The sequence below is a fragment of the Macrobrachium rosenbergii genome, chromosome 9 (genome assembly GCF_040412425.1).
Source record: "Macrobrachium rosenbergii isolate ZJJX-2024 chromosome 9, ASM4041242v1, whole genome shotgun sequence".
Lineage (NCBI taxonomy): Eukaryota > Metazoa > Arthropoda > Malacostraca > Decapoda > Palaemonidae > Macrobrachium > Macrobrachium rosenbergii.
Genome location: NC_089749.1, coordinates 12,981,732 through 12,999,577, shown reverse-complemented (window position 1 = coordinate 12,999,577; position 17,846 = coordinate 12,981,732). Strand labels below are relative to the sequence as shown.

At 37.3% G+C, this 17,846-nt stretch overlaps 1 protein-coding gene and 1 long non-coding RNA gene across 2 annotated transcripts in view; one reads left to right on the top strand and one right to left on the bottom strand.

Annotated features, from left to right (window-relative positions):
• Positions 1–5,286: 5,286 nt before the first annotated feature.
• Ten-a (tenascin accessory) overlaps positions 5,287–17,846 on the bottom strand; it is a 1,082,171-nt gene continuing 1,069,611 nt past the window's right edge. Inside the window, 6 exon segments of the mRNA XM_067108410.1 lie at positions 5,287–9,389; positions 13,130–13,357; positions 13,521–13,715; positions 16,289–16,414; positions 16,850–17,010; positions 17,416–17,541. Of these exon segments, the coding sequence (XP_066964511.1) occupies positions 9,114–9,389; positions 13,130–13,357; positions 13,521–13,715; positions 16,289–16,414; positions 16,850–17,010; positions 17,416–17,541 (1,112 nt within the window). The 3' untranslated portion in view covers positions 5,287–9,113.
• On the top strand, positions 7,226–14,745 carry LOC136841463 (uncharacterized). The gene is made up of 5 exons (XR_010853954.1): positions 7,226–7,351; positions 8,928–9,414; positions 12,434–12,581; positions 13,255–13,436; positions 14,087–14,745. It is a non-coding gene; the product is annotated as an uncharacterized lncRNA (long non-coding RNA).

Below are 17,846 nucleotides of genomic sequence, written 5' to 3'. Positions count from 1 at the left end.
TTGTAGTGCATATGTTAGGTTTGTGCTTCTATGAGTTTTCAAAAATCATCATTTACTTCATTGTTATTCACATGGAATTGGGTTTTTTAATGACCCTACTGGGCCCAAGCAGATCCCAACAAACCCAGTCACACAGAGTTCGGGTCGTTTCGGCCGTAAGTCATTTAGGCTGTAAGCAAGTTTACGTGCAAAATGGGCTCTGTGTTTAGTACCAGTCCCTTGGGGATGTATGTAAAACATAAAATAATGACGGTAAATACCATAAACATAACCTTTTACGTAGTTTTGGATGTTACAGCCAAAATGACTTACGGCTGAAACGACCAGGACCAGTCAGACATATGCTAATTAGACCCAAATTGGATCCTAGTATCAAAATTTAAGTGGGTAGGTCCAGAGAGAAAAGGCTGAATACATTGTAACTGCATGTCGTATAGGCTACTTACTTTTTTATTCTGTTAATTAAGTTTCATGCTGTTTTAACAAAGGCAAATAAGTTAAATATAGTGTCTGAGAATGTGACAAGCTTTTTATAACTTATACATTGCCAATGCTTATCAGTAATATATTATATGCTGTTTATTTACTGGTATGAAGTTTTTTTTGCATACGTATGCTATAGAAGTATCATCAATTTTTTAAATTATTTTAAATTCTAAACAACTATTGACCTAATTATACTGCATGTATGAATGTAGGCTGCTTAAGATTGTACAGGGTTGGCATAGGCTATCCTTAAACCTACAGTCAGTTGCAAATGTAGAAAATAGTTTTTCTATATTTTTGTATGATGTATATGAACTTATGTATTTTATGTCATAAGTACAGTACTCAGGTAGGACACAGACCCCTCCTAGACAATACAATGATGGGAGATCAAAGTGGGAAAGTTTGGTTTTTGGATGGGGACAACAGGAAACTAGTGAATCTGAGATGCATCATAACCTAACCCTCTTAGCCTAATCTAGGTGTAGAGTCCTTCTGTCTGGGGTTAATGAATCTTTAATAAAAGACCAAAGTCACAGATTAGTGATGGTTTAAAAGCAAGTGTGTGGTACCAGTATTCCAGTGTCTGTTGCCTTAGAACTAGTCTGTATCCATTAAAGACAGTCTGCAGATCCTGTCGTCAAATCTCACTGATAGGCTCATCTTGAGTGAAAGGCAGTGGATTTGCTGATTTTGAAGGGGCAGTTATCTTGCAACTAAAAACAGTATATCCGACGTATTGGGTTTTCTGTTTGTGTATTTTCTTTAAGAGAAATGGTCAGGGTAATGTGTAACATGACCAACCTAGTCTACACAGGCAACTGGTGGGGTACCAGGTCTCTAGGCTGGGCTTTTGTACATCCTTGGGACTTGGAGGGTGCCTGTTCTTCCCTCTGCTCAGCTTTCTCAGTGTCCTGTGGTGTCTTACAGCAACATTATTCTGACCTATGTTACTCACTTTTAGCTGTAGTACAGTGCTGTTTCATTGGTTCCCAAGTCCTGACACTCAGCTGAATTGCAAAATATAAATTTTCCATTGGCTGTTGATTGTACATCCTCCTCATTGCCATTTCACTTCATTGGAGGTTAGATATGTAGAATTCAACGCAAAAGGATTTTCATCTGTGCTTCTAGTACAAGCATTTTTATCACCAGCTTAATGAGGAATATAAATGTTTTAAGTATTGATAGTACTTTGTTTTTTGTTCCTTGCTCTTCTCAGTCCACCATTCACTTGATAAAAGCTGGGTGACTTCCATTTCTGGACATAAGGGGTTATTGATTAGCCCTCCCACATTTGAACGTTTGAACTTCCCTCTATCTTGATGTTGTGCCCTACATCTGTGAGAGGGCCTGTTATTGAAACCCTATAGGTTAGTTTGCTATCGTAATTATCCTACCATTTACTGTACTACTATTTCTTCATGATAATTAATAGGTTTTAAGAGAACATTTATTTGACAGGCCCTTTTAAAATAGTGAATGCCAGTCAGTTACCAAAGAAAATACTGTAACTCTGTTAATGTTTGGCAGAAATATGTGGTCAGCCATATAACCTCCTTGTAAAGGAAGATATGGGACCAGAGGCAGTAATGTACAGAGAAGAGGATATACACACTACTGTATAGCGTGAATAAAACTTTGTTTGGAGGGGCCTTAGGGAAATCTGAGACCAAGAAATAAGGGAAAAGGTACTATTCAGACTGAGTTTGTGTCAGGGAATTTAACAGATAGGCAGTATTTATAATGAGACAGTTACAGGGTATGGTTATATATTTATGCTCAGAGACAAGCTTATAAGGTTTAAATATTCAAGGCCTCACACAATGCTGCCTCTGAATCGTCCTGGTAATCCTCAGTGCCTCGTTGTGTTGTGAGCTCCCAGAATAGGAAACACTGGAACTTTTTTGGTCTTGATTTTTCATTTTTTGCTTGATGAGTCTCCTTCGCTGGAGGTTTGCCCCGTTATCCAGGGGAGGCATTTTTGTCATCTCTAAGCCTACCTCCTTGATCTGTGGATCTTTGAATTTGTGTGTCCTATACCTTCACCCCTGTTGGAGTTCTGTGATCAGCACATGCATATATTATTAGTTCACAGGTAGAGGGCAACCTCAGTGCTCTGGTAACAGCTTTTGGCAATTGATAATTCACCCATGGTTGAGTTGCTTGCAGTTCTCTTGGCCGCCCGTTTCATCACAGTACTGCCACCTATTATCTGTCTCTCTGTCATTGCCTTTTGGTTTCTGTGACATTTCTTGGGGACCTGCTATTCTTGCCACATGTGGTCTTGTGTACACCCATGCCTTTGATCCTACCTGTGGCCTCAACTGCTCCTGTGGTCGCAGTTGCCACTGTATCGTTAGCTTCGACATTAAGTAACTGTCTGTGATTTTCCTGTTCACTCTATTGCTGCCTCCCATCACTGGGAGGATATTCCTCCTCTGAACATCCCAGCCCCTGTGGAATATTGGCCATCAGTTTCAGCAGATTCCCTTGTAACCCATCTTTGAAGTATCTCAGTGCTGTCAAGAGGAGTCGTCCTCAACCAGACCTTGAGTCGAGACCAATGCTAAACCACCGCACCATGTCGCCAGGCATTTTGTGAATTCAGACCACCACTATCCTTGTGTAAGCAAGCATTCTTACTTCCCCAGGTATAGTTGCAACTCTTGCTTTCATTCTCGAGGTCAAAACAACGTAAGTTTTTCTGAGTCCTCCATATAGAAAATGGTCATGCTACTGCCTTCTTCATGGTCATCTCAAGCCAAACAAGACCTTTTTACCCCTCGATTTTTTAGTTCTTATCCCACTGCAGGGTTAATTCTTGCTGCCTGCAACCATGATTTGCACTGCTGCCTGATTTTCTCCTCTTCAGCTGTGTCCTTGAGTGAGACTTTCCCCCTCCGACTCATCCTCTTGGGCCAAGCTCGGCCATCTAAGAGTATGACTACTTTAGAGGCTCATCCACCTGGATCCTATGGACATTGGGAGTCCTCCTCATACCCTTGGTACTTAAGAGAGCCAGATTCAGTTCCTGTAAGGATAGTGTTGCTTGTTGAAGACTGATAAGGAAACCATGGAGGATTTGCAGGAACTCCAGGACAACACTTCCTTTGTGGAAGTTCTCAGCTGAGTCTGTGATGTATTTTTAAATGGACTGGTTTTGGTGACCTTTACATGCTGTGGTTGCTGCTTTTTTTGGATAACAATCAGGTGTTGGGGTCAAAGATATTTCAGCTTCATGTGGCAGTCGTTGGCTTCTTTTCGTAAAGTTTTCATGAATTTTTGTGTAGGTTAGACCATTTTTAGAGTTTTGTCATAACTTTTGGATGAGGCCACCATGTAGGTGAAAAATCTTTCTCTCATTTTCAATTTTTCATTCTTCATTCATATGGTATATTTTTGCTGTCTGTGATTGTGGAATGATATGTTGTGACTGATTTGAAGTAAATTTTTTATACAATGGTTTTGACTGTTAAGTGTTGTGAGATTTTCCGTGCTTGAACCCTCCATATTTTTAGGTAATGGTAACCCTCTAATAACTATTTTTATCACTATTATTGAGCTCAACTGGCTGCAGTGTCAATGCAGTAATTACCACAGCAAGCACAGTATTTTTTGTAGGGCTTCTTATATATACAATGATGGTGGTAGTAAAGCCATGTACTTTATGTCCTCTGCTTTACCACTGCAATATTAGAATATTTTTTCTGGGTTTGAATTGCATTCTGGGTGCTTTATATTCAAGACAAAAGTGCAATAATTGGTGGTAAGTTTTATTTTGGTAAGGAACTTATAAATTGCCCCTCATTGGTGGAAGTTTTATTTTGGTAAGGAACTTGTAAATTGCCCCTCATTGGTGGAAGTTTTATTTTGGTAAGGAACTTGTAAATTGCCCCTCCAGCCAGTACTGTTGGTGCTTCCCACTTTTGTAGCAGCCTCCATTTTCTATCAAGGTGCTGAGTTTATCTCATTGCCTGGAACTGAAGGTCTTTCATTCCTTGTTTCACAACAAGCTGACCATTTACATTATCTTAAAAGGCAATTACAGGTATTATATGCTGGTGTCTAACCCATACTTCGAGTCTCGTGGATCCTCATGTTGCAGGGCGGGTAAATCTTCTCTTTTCTTATGTTTAGCTTGCTGACAACAAGCTCTGTTTGCAGTAGTTGGTTTCTCTCCCCATTTTTGTTCATTATTTAAACTGCTTCTCTTTGATCATGCAAACATTCTAATTTTATAATCCTGTTTTAGTTGTGTGTTTAGCCACAAAATATTGAAATCATCATGAAAATATTGCTTTCCGAGTGTAGGCTTTGTCTCAGGTGGGTGTGCCTTTGTTAACTTTCTTGGTGTGTTGGATGGTATTTTATTAAATAAAAGTACTGGAAGTGGAGTGTGGTATCTGTTTGGTTTGAGGGGAAAACACTGCCTTCATCTAGCTAGCTTAATATTTTTCAGTTTTCTGGTGATAGTGGCATTTTATTCTTGACTTCAGCAGGTTAACATTAATGAGTGTTAGGCGGGGTATTCATTTCAAGTCTGAGCTGATCAGTTCTTTGCTGACAGTATTATGTTGCACATATTTATGTATTAATAATGTGTGTTTATATGTACAATATTCAGTATTTTGAGGGGTATGAGATTTCAGCTCTTGCCATTATTCCTGTGCAGTATGTAGATTTTGTTAGGTTGATACTGTATAGGTAACATTACCTAGCTGACTAGTGGGAGGCTGGTTATCCATTAAAAAGCACCAGTAGTTACACAATACAAAGTATGCTTAAAGAGAAACACTATTTTCATACAAAATTATTTATTTTATTTGATAGAAACACTTTCGTTATAAACAGCCAAGACCATTATTGATCATACAAATCTATGGAGTGATCGGAGGGAAGGAAAATCAAACTGACCCCTGAGAGACTGTAGCCTATAATTCAGCTTCAGTCTGCCTTCTCAGAAGCTAATTTGTTTTGCCTTCGCCTTCGTATCGACTTAAATAATAAAAGCAGAGAGGTAATTCTTATGAAAGATTTCTTTGGATATTCAGTTTGTCTGAGGAAAATTTTGAGAAGACACTAAGTTTATGCTTTGAGCTATAAATTGAAGATATATAACTCGATGCCATAGAAGGTACGGTACATTACTTTTGAGATGTTGCATTTAAAGTCTTAGAACATATGAGAGAGAGAGAGAGAGAGAGAGAGAGAGAGAGAGAGAGAGAGAGAGAGAGAGAGAGAGAGAGAGAGAGAGAGAGAGAGAGAGAGAGAGAGAGAGAGACTGACTTATAAAATACGGAATTGAGAAAATGAGAGAACTATGGAAGAAAGGGAGCATTTATTAGGAAAGAATGTGAAATGAAATCTAAAACATCAATTTGTCCATAGCTAAAAGTGACTACATAAAAGTTTTACAACTATGCAAATAAAACTCAACATGACTAAATAAGCATTTTTACTGTTCATTTAGTTCATCTAAAGCCTCTCAGCCGTAATCTTATTCTACATATGCTGTACTGCATATCTGGTCTATTAATATTTACATATACAGTGTGACCACAGATTAATATGTACATCCCTTATATAGCCTAAAGCGATGACTCTTTAGGTTTCATATATTTACAGAAATCACATATAGTACAACATTAAATAAACCCATAAATGGTTTAGCTTTGCAAGAAATATAGTTAAAAAGTCTGTGTACAACACAGATAAAAGCTGCAAATCTTTGGCAATTTACACAAACATATCTTAATATTAGCATTATGAAGGTAGGATGGAAATGGTCTGACACCACATTTTGCCTTCAACAATTCACCAACTTGCACGCCGTGAAAATGTCAGGACTTGACAACAAAGAAGTCTCGGACAGTTCCACAACACAGCAATGCCGTGAATGAAATAAAAGGCAAGACAGGGCGTATGCAATGAAGCGATGCTGTAATAGGCTTCATTTCTTGAAAGGGAGAGTGGAAATAATTCCATGATCATATAAAGGCAGACAAGGGTTACATTACTAGAGTGAGAAGGCATGTTGGCAATAGGTTTAACAGTAGTAGGTAAGGTGAACCCGTATCATTGCTTCATTCTCTGTTATTTTTGTATGGCACTTTATACAGTGTAAGGTTATTTATGGGTGCGAGAAGAAACAAATCTCATTACTGGAAACCTTGACAAGACTGAAACATTCCATTTGACATAAAATTAACATCATTACAATGCAACATCCAACATTTTCACAAATGATCTATTGAAAAAAATGAGGTACACCCTACAAAGGGGAAATTATTTTTTCGTCACATGGAAACAAACATGTTGAAGACATGTAACTCCGTATTACGTGAATACATGAAAGTGTGAAAGTTCCAGTCTCATTAAATATCTCGAGCAATTATCTGAATTTTTTTTATTCCGGGTGAGTAGCGTGCAAGGATTAACCAGATTATTCCAGAATCAATGAAACCATTGTTTCTTCTCTGGGTATTTTTCTGCTCTCAAAGTTTATTTTTATAAAGCTATTAATGGGAAAATTAACTTTTTCAGGATTCAATTATAATCCTTAGTTTGGGTAACAAAGGATATCTGAGTCTTTTGGCTTCAGTCCTGAGAAAGAGAAGCGGCTAGATTTTCATGCATGAATTAAAATACAGTACTTGAGAAATCATGACCATCAAGGATTTACACACTAATTCAAAATCCTATTGAACACTGATATGAATTTTTCTTATACCTGCAGGCTTCTGTTCACCAAGTTGTCATTTCTGATTGTGTCGGCAATCCAGAGGAAATGAGAGAGAGATCTGTGATACGCACACAGCTTTTTACCATGCCTTACAAGATAACAGGTCACCTATGGAAAATGGTTAGTATATATGAGTGGGATTAACTGCTATTATTAAGAATTTTTATCTAATAATGAAAACTGATGTTACACTCTTGAGATTTTTTTTTAATGACAGACTTGAGTCAAGTGAAAGAAATGGGTGCAAATTGAATGCAAGAAACTGAAATGTGGGAGGAGGGGGGGGAGAGATGGGCGAATGGGGGGTAATATACACAGTATTTACAAAAAGGAGACAAAGTAGATATAAAAATGCGTAAACTTAATAGCACCTTGTGCCTAGTACTCGTGATTCGTAATCTCTATTTGAAAAACGAGATTTTGTTCATACGTTTTCAGTAAAAAAATGACACAGTGTACAATAAAAAAATAATAAATAACATCAGATTACTGATGGAAATATATGAATGAGACATTTACTTTACAAAATCACAAAAATTTTTTTAAGGAATCCTGGCTGGACTTAGCGTCAAAGCATGTTTTTTTTTTTCCAAGTCCTCTTTTATGTTGGGGTTTATGAGAGAGTTTGATTACATTTGGTGATTGTATGATGCATTTAGCAAGTATTTCAATATCAACATTCTCAAGATGGATTATTATTACTTATTCATTCACTTTCAAAATTAATCACTCTTGACTTTTGCATTGTAGAGTCAAGAACGTCAGTGTCTTAACAGTTATAAAAGTATTGAGGTTAATTCATTACTCCCTAACTAAAATTTGAAATTATGCCATTAAACAGTTTTTTACTACTACAATCATGCTAGTTTATTGCATCAGCTTCCCTTTATTAGTTAGCCTAAGTTCGTTCTCAAGTGTAACTAAACTTCCTTGAAGTATTCTAACAAAATCAATCAAAAGGCTATGACTGCCATCCATCTGTTACAAGAGTGGTTGTTATGAAATGTTGATAAAAATACCATTGATGTATCTATAAAATCACCAGCAGACATTATGGACTTGGTGATAAGTTTTATTTATTACAAACAAAGTTTTCCTGTAGTCCATGAAAGTGATAGTCACAATAATATTGTAAGTTTTCGTTTTTTTGCTGACATAGCATCTTCTTAAATCCAAGTCGTAATCTTTTCTTCAGAAGCAAGTGACCTTAGATACTTAAACATTTAAAAATGGAATATGTTGTAATGCACGTGTGTATATGTTTTACAGCAATTGCAATTCTAAAGCATATCAAGTCTTGACATACACAGTGACACTTGCCCTCACGAAATGACTTTTTTTCACTTTTTCGTTTTCCTTACTAAAGCACTGTCTTTTCAGCTACCCGATTCAGTTCATATCCCTTTAACTGAACCATGCTCTTTTTCGAACTTAAAAACATTTTCACTTCCTTGAAATATTTTGAAAATGCTCCACAAAATGACTTCCCTTTTTCTCTGTTATTTACCATAAGCCTAAAATGCACGGAACTAATAAAGCACTGGGTATGTCCCCATTTATGTCTGTAGTTGTAATGAGTGATTTGAATGCTGCTCAGAAAATAAATGTACATTATCTTCACAGATCAAATGTCACATTTCCAACAGTGCCATTCCCATCACACTGGCAGAATACAGTACTGTATTTTATTTTTCAGTGCAGACGTCGTCAACAGAAAAAAAACACAAGATGGGAAACTGGCAAAAGTCTGGTGAAATCCCATCTCACATCTGTTGTGAGCAGAGATGGCAGGATGAACTGACCACTATTCTTACAAGGCATTTTCCCTCATCATTTTCTAAGACTTTGTGGAGAATGTAACTGAGGGAAATGGCCAGTGGAGTCAGCAAAGCCCTTTCCACCACTTTCGGCATCTGTGGGATCGTCGGGTCTTTGAATTCCTCCTAGTTCTTTTGGTGTCCTTAAAGAATCTAACGTTGGTAGGGTCATCTAATAAAGCTGGGTAAGTTTCTGGAGGGTGCAAGTACCTTGCAGTGTAACTGCCTACTGAACTCCTTGAAAGCAGCTCCTCAGTTTCACTAGATGACCACTCCACTGTGCCAGGGAGTCCTCCGGATACACGCTCTCTCTCCTCTGCCCATGCCCGCCGAATTGCAACCTGCATTTATGGAAGAATGAAAATTGTAAGTATATGTTCACTATGTTTAAAATACAAAGAGTTTCATTATATAAAGTGAAAATAATTATTATATTCATAGTTAACTACGTACAGTATTTGATTCAGTACTTCTTAAAGCAAATTTTTTTTACACCACTTAGAGTTCTGTCTAATAGCATTTGCAAATGTCTTACGCCATGTTGTTTAAAGCAGCTTTTTTAAAGACAAATTTTTGGTGGCATTTGCAAATAGTGTGTGTGTGTGTGTGTCTCAAGTCATATTGTTTAATTACATAAAATATTTCAAATGACTGCTTCAGTATTCATTGTCTTGCCTAGCTCCTGCTATAATGGGGGCTGCCAAAAATCCATCAAGTAGTAGCAACTGAGCCAGATCAAAGTTTCTATCTGACAGTAAAGGGTGATGAGTGATAAACTACTGAGTGTCATTAAGCCATGGATGAACCACAAAATTTAATGAAGGTGGGTAAATATGTCACTAAGGAGGGCTAGCATTATTGAGAAAGGTGAACTGCAAGAAAAGAGGAGGAGAATGAAAAGGACTCGACACAGGATTAGGAACACTGGGAGGCACAGGAACTTTGGGGAAGAGGAGGATTAATAGAACAAGGTGGTCTTGATAAGGGAGAAGAACAGGATGCATGGGAACAAGGAGCAAAAATTTGGGGAAGAGGAGGAGTACAGAATGGTGCAACAATTAGGAAATGAGACTGGACAGGGCCCCAAAGACAAAATGGTGGAGGAGGAACTTAAACTGGATGGTGACAAGGAATAGGAAAATCAGGAACTAGATAACTACATGGAAAAAGGAGGAATAGTAAAGAAGGAAAAGAAAAGAGCATGGGTTGAACAGGGATGAACTATCATAAAATACAAGTAAGAAGAAAAGTAAATGTGACAATCAGGAAGAGTGAGAGGAGGTACAAGAAGGTGCCAACAGTGAGGAGGAACTTGAAGGTGGAAGAGCAGAGGTGAAGGAACAGGATGATTGTGGCAGTGATGAGGAAGATGAACAAGAAGGTGGCTATGACAAGGAAGATAAACAGAAAGTATAACCATGGCAAAGAGGAGAATGAAGTAATTGGTGAAGAAGAGGGGAGGAACAGAAAGACTGGAAATAGATGCAAGAGGAACAGGAAGAAAGTAGCAGAGAAGAGAATGAAGAACAGGAAGAAGGTGACAACAGCAAGGAGGTACAGGAAGCTAGTGGAAAAGAACAGGAGGGACAGGAAGAAGGTTGTGGAGATAATGATGAAGAACAGGAAGATGACAAACTAGAAGAGGAGGAACAGGAAGATGCCAATGATGAGGAAGGTCATAAGGTAGCAATGATTAGGAGGATGAACATGAGTATGGTGTCAGTGATGAGGAGGGTGAACAAGAATAAGGTGGCAATGGCAAGGAGGATAAAGAGAAAAAGTATTAATGGTGAGGAGGAACACAAAGGTGTTGAGGAGGAGGAGAAGAAACAGAAAAGTAAGCAAATAAGTAGAAGGAAGAGGAAACAGAAGAAAGTGGTGAAAAGTAAGAAGAAATGAATGTGGCAAGAGGAGAGGAGGAAGAGCAGGAAGAACAGAAACTCGGCAGAGGAAGAGGAAAAGAAAGGTGACAAAGATGAGGAGGGGGATAGGAAGGTGGTAACAATCATGCAATTCATACGGTAATAATGATCGTAAGATGTGACAAGGAGGATGAACAGGAAGAAGGTGGTAATGATAGGGAGGAAGAAGACAAACTATCTATGGTGAGAGGAACACAAAAGATGGTGGTAAGAAGAAGAGAACAGAAGGGCAGCAAATATGGTGATAAGGAAAAGGAAGATACATGGGAGAGAAGAGTGAGAAGAACAAAAAGAAATGTAGCAGAAAGAGGAGGAGCAGCAGCAGCAAAAGGGGGCACCAGTAAGGAAGAGGAAGGAGGAAAAGGCAGAAGGAAGAAATGAAGAGAAGAAACATCAAGGTGGGAAGAATGAGAAAAGGCCTTACTCTAGCAATATTCAGGAGGAGATACATGAATAACATGGCAATAACAAGGATGGTAAACAGGAAGAAAAAGGTAATTTGGCAAGGAAGATGGAGGTAAAGTATCAGTAGTAAGAAGAAGTGAAACAGAAAGACAACAAATAGTTGGAAGAGGGACTGGAAAAATGTGGTGGCGGTGAAAAAGAGAAGAGAAAAGAAACAGGAAGGTGGCAAAAAAGATGATGAGGAACAGGAAGAAAATTGCAGAGATGATGATGCAGAACAGGAACCTAGTGATGAAGAGGAGGAGGAGGAGGAGGAAAAGACAGAAGGTAGAAATATGCTGGTGGCAAGAACGAGAAAAGTGAACAATCAGGAGTAACATAAGTAGGTGCCAATGATGAGAACGACAATCAGATAGGTGGCAATGGCATGGAGGATGAGAAGAAATTATATTATCAATGATGAGGAAGAAAACAAAGAAATGTCAAGGAATAAAAGAAATAGAAAGGAGGCACAATCAATAGGAAAAGGAAGAAGGTGGCAGAGAAGAGGAGAAACAGGAAGAAGATTGCAGAGATGATAATGAGGAAGAACAGCAATGTGGAAAAAATATGGAAGGTCTTAAGGTAGATATTATCAGGAGGAACATGCATAAGGTGGCAATGACAAGGAGGTGGCAATGGTAAAGATGGTGATGAAGTGTTAGTGGCAAGGGGGAACACAAAGAGGTGGCGAAGAGGAGAAACACAAAAGACTGGAAATAGTTACAAGTGGAACAAGAATTTAGTGGGAAAGAGTAAGGAAGACTGATAAGAATAAGAATATGAAGTTTGTTCAAAGGTTTTCCCCAGCTCAATGTCCAATAGTTTCAACTCTAATAGGCAGTTATTTTACCATCCCTGTGGCACATCAGGTATGACGAGGATCTGTGATGAAGATATTAAATACCTATATAAATAAAGAAAATATAAAGTGTTACTTTAAATATTGTATCAGGGATATATGAGAGAGGTCTTTTAGTTTAGGAAATGTTCAGTTCTAACTGCTCCAAATTTTACAGGCAAAGAAGGCAGTGGCCTTTGCACAGAGAAGCTGTTAGATGTGCCCTTTGGTTTTGGCGAGGAGATTGGTGTAACCTCAAGAAGGAATTTATCTTCACATATTATTTGATACAGCTTCTATAGAAACTGAAATTAGTTCCACTGAAGGTTTGCCTTACATTCAATTTTTTCGTCTTTGGTTTCTGATTGCTCCTACCTTCCTAATTTAAATAAAAACCCAATGGATTTTTTTTTAATGTGCTGGTTCCTTGTCCTAAAATTCCCACTGTGATAGCATCATCTACTTCTTTACCTCTATCATATCCACCTGCTGTGACCATAAGAACACATAATGCTCTTTTTGGCATTTTATCTAATTACCCTTGAAAAATTTGCAAGATGCACTGGAATGCTCCATTTATGAAAGCGTAGGTTTATATCCCTTAGGAACAAAGTTTGCTTTTATCTGCTGAGCATGCAGTTTCACAAAATGTTTGGGAAATGTTAGGGACAACAATTACCAACAAAATATGGAAGTGGTTTTTAGATCTTGGAAATTTGTTTTAGTACAGTTCTTGTACTTCATTAAGCCAATGGGACATATATAATTTTTTTTCAAATACACAGTGTTTAAATGGCATCTATATTAATACATTTTATGAGCTGAAATTATTTGCAATAAATACCATTGTCAATTCCATATGCATTAATCTTACCTTCTTGGCATGTTTGAGCAACCTCTTCTTTTCTTGCACAACTGTAGTCCCATATCGTATGTGCACTATTGCTGAAGCGCTGTGCAATTTCACATCAACAAATTTGTCGTTTTTCTCATCATCAGGTGTCAGGGGTGCAGAGGCTGAAGGCTCATGGATGGTGATGTTGACTTCCCCTCCAAGGCGATTCAGTTGTGTCATGTCCTCAGAAGCTTTCCAATAATTCTCCTAGAAGACAATGCATTCAATTAGTTCAGTGAATCCTTTATACAGTCTACAAGGAGTGATTAATTACAATCAATAAAGAGTTAGTTATGACCTTAAACCCTTTTTAAACTGAGGCACATTATTAAAGGAAGCTACAAAATTATATACTGTACACTGGACTCACCTTCACAAAATAAAATACATGTGTATTGTGCGTTGTAAGAGTTATGTCGAGAAGTAAAGAATTATTAAATACCGATGTCAGCACATCTCTGAAAATGGGATTGGCATGGTCGGTGGCCGTAATCATGGCACGCCCTTCCACAGCTGACACCAGCAGGCCCTCACCAAATGGACCTGGCACTGATGATATCTCCACCTGTAAAATTTAATATCACTTTTAGTTAAGGTAGTAGAATGCTGTGGAAGTACTGTACAAATTTATTTAATGAACACAAGGGCCAGTAATTTACTCCAAAATCATGAAATGGGGTTGGGAAGAAAGAAAGGCTGCCAAGATTGAGAGTAATAACCAAAGTGCAGAAAGTTTACATTACAGTATTTTATATTAATTCTTTAGAGGTTCATGCCAGTACATTAAGCTTTAAATTGAATTACTGCAATCGATGGATTAATGTTAATGTAAGCCAACAACTTGCAGGTTGCACAAAAATATTGTCAGTTTTTACCATCCACAGTAGTTTGTTTTAGGAATTATACCCTTCATTCAACATATATTTCATATTTCAGAGGAGGAAAAAATGAACCAATCAAAGCCTAGCAAGGAATGAAGTAATTTTACACAGTTGTGTTGAAAAGAGAAAATACAAGCAAGAAGAATCTTCATCAACTGGCAATCTCTCATCCTTGAAAGAAGGCCATTACAAACGGGAAGAGGGCACCTAATATCTGGGTTGTTGCCATACAGTTTTCGAAGACTGTCTCAAGTGTGGAGGAAAATTCAATGAAAAAAAGGGTAGACCATTTTTTCCAGCTATATATCCCCAAAATGACTTCAGCTTTGTGTTTATAATAATTGTAAAATCATAGTAAGGTGTGTGCTTGCCAAGTGTTTACCAGGTTACTTGTTCCAAATGCAATATGTAACAAAGATTTTCATTTATAAAGATTCTTTCACATTGAACAGACCATTACAGAGCTGTCAGCTCATGTACAGCTACACCACTGATAAGGGAACCATTGTGAAATCAAAACATGGCTGTGGATAAGACATGATTTGAAGATTCTTACAATATTTAGGAATGAACCTGTACTTTCAAAATTTTGGAATCTGTACTTATTAAAAATCATCATTACATTTAGATGGTGGTTTACTTACCTTGTAAGTAATGTAAATGGGTGTCTTATTTTTGTAAAATACTGTTTTTTAAAATATCTTCCATTGTATTTCCTTATTTTGATAAATATATTTCCAACTTCTTAATAAACCTAACTTTTATTACTTAAGATTTTTATTGTATTTTATAACTTTTAAGTCAGAAGTTATAAAATACAAAATAAGTCTTAAAATGCTGGAAGAGTATTAAAATGTCAATTATTGATACCAGCTCCAAAATATTTATACTGTACTGCCAGGTGCACAGGCATGCAAACATATCCCCATGACAAGTACAGGAGACAATAATGTTGTCCACTGTGGAGGTAAACATGCTGCCTTAGCAAGAAGTATCAATTTAAGCAGAGGAAATAAGAACATATTACGTTTTCTGAAGTGAGAGACTGTAGATTACTTAAATACACGAGATGCCATATGTAAAGAGAAGTACGAGTACCCAGAATACAACCAAGCACCACTAAGAGAGAATGTCAGACAGGCCATTACTGTAAGCCATTCCACTAATCGCATTTTGTGCCTCTGCCTCTTTAAGAGGCTGGACCAGCTGCTTAATCCAGTGCCAACATCAATTGGCTCTCAAATCTCTCTTGAGGTAAATATATTAGATTCTGGACTTATAACACCAGCATTTTGTGGTGCTGCTGCCTCTGCAGACAGAGACTGAGCCAGTGAACGTTGGACTTCAGAGAATGTCAATTGTATTTTATTGCAACAGTAATCACAGGGTCTCCTAAGGAAGTGGCAAGGAAATCTTATATGGTAAATGTATAGAATTTAGGCCAAATGCCAAGCACTGGGACCTATAAGGAAATCCTATAAAAGAGAAAGTGGTTACTACCACCAAGAGGAGGAGTCAAAGAGGCTGAGCCAACAAGTATTACAAAATGTCTCTAAGACCTTATGATGACAAGAATGGATTATAAAGTTACTACTGCACTATGAAATTCCTTATGATGAATGAAGAAAGTCATATAAAGTTCAAAGTCCAAAATAAAGTTCATACTACAAAATGCTAGTAAGATCTTATGGTAACGGAAGAAGTTATAAAGCTATCAATGGAATCTCCATGCACAAGACTCCCAACTTTCCAAAATCTCTCCTTATCATTCAATGTAATTATCAGAAACAGCCAATAGCACCACCTCAAAGTAATGATTAATGGTATATCAGTCATCTGTATATCACTACAGAAGATACTGCTATCATGCTACTTGACAAGCAATCTAAATAACTTCCTGTAATCACAAAGGGACACTACTTGACAATTTCCTTGAGCTCCACATTTTTTTTCCTTCTATTTCTGAGCTATACTACAGTACTGGAGTTGCTTTATCAAAGTAAGGAGTTACCTAAGCACTGTAAATTATTAGCTGCACTGCAGGGCATATATCACCAGTGCAAATGGTTAACTTTGTACGCTATAAATGTGCTGCAGAATTTTCTAGTGTACATCAATGCCCTTTAAATATAACATGTACGGAATAAGAAGTTAATTACCCTTTCAATGTAAAACAATGACAGATTGAAAAGAAATTTACTATGTAACCATGTGTCATTACTTTAATATGAATAGTATTCCATACTACAGTACTCACCTTGTGTGAATCTGGCCAGAAATCATGTCTGAGACGAGTGGGGGTTAGTGTAGACAGCCTGGAAGTTGTGCGGGCAGCCTCTTGCAGTGTCAGAATGAGACCACTCACATACCCAACCCCGACCACCTGGATGTGGAAAGTAATAGTTTTAAAACTAACCAAACTTTAGAGTACTGTAAAGTATGATGTGATTTTTAAGCCATGAGTGAATTGTATGGTACAGTACTGTGAAATCAAGAAAATTGTTACACTAACGTTGATTATATAGCTTTTTACCAAAAAAAAAACAATGACTGTATTTATGCTAAGATTAATTCAAACTACATAATGAAGTAAGTGGCATTTCCATGAAATGTGACTAACAAAATAATTACTGTACTGTGTATAATGTATGCTAAAATTAATTCAAACTACATGATGAAAGCAGTGGTTTTTACCATGACACCAGAGACAAAGAAACCTTAGGGAGTTTGAAACAATGGAAAAAGCTTATTAAAAATAGCAACCCTGACTAGGGATTAAGTTAAGAAGGGGTGGTTTTACCAACGAGAATCAAATTACATTTTCCATGAATGGGGAGGCAGCAGTCCTTGTAGGAATAGGTGGAGACCTTGTGAATGCTTGCCAGAGTGATGGAGCTGGATGAGATGTTGTTGCCCATGCCAATTGTGGAGCCAAACTTTCCAGGTTGTATCCAAGCTGGGACAACCAATCTTTGTATCCTGATTAATTGAAAGGGAGTTAAAGATGGGATCTTGTCTGCAAAGGCTAAGATGGTATCTTAACTGCATAAGAATAGTGGGTGTTACCTCATTGGCCAAATTAAAGATGGGATATTTACTGATTGCTAAAAACTTGAGTTTTTTTTAAGTGCTAAAAGTCTGCATTTTGACTGCATGAGCCATTAGAGTTAAACATCTAACCTTAATCTTTACTTCAAGTGTTGAAGATGAGACCATAATAGAAGAATTAAAAATATCTTGAATGAGATTAAGCTAAATACTGTAACAGCAAGAGCTAAAAATGGGATCCTCATTTTAAAAGTTAAAAATATCTTAACTGGAAGGGGTGGAAATTTAATCTTAATAAACTTCACAACTGATTTAGAAAACAGTATCCGAACATACCAAAATTTTTCCAGTGTTTTAGGTGGACATTGATGGGGTCATTTCCATTGTAACGGTAGAGCGACAGTTTGGTTGGAGTTAACAGGTTGTTTGCAACATCTTCCCAAGCTGGCCAAAGCCACTGGCCTGTAAAATACAAAATATTTTGTTAAAAAGGACAGAAAATGAAGGTGAAAAAACCAAGACTACAAATTTACAGATATCCAGTTACTTAAGAATAGTGTGAAAATAAAATTTATTCAAACTGGGTTTATTTCATAAACCAGGTTAACATTTCCTCAAATTCCTAATATAATACACTAAGCATAGAATAAAACCAAGTCACACTGGTTGTTACTGCACTCATTTCCATGCAAACTGTTAAAACAATTACAGTATTTCCTTTTACCACTTTCCTCAAAGCACTAAACAGGCATCGACTCAAATTTGGC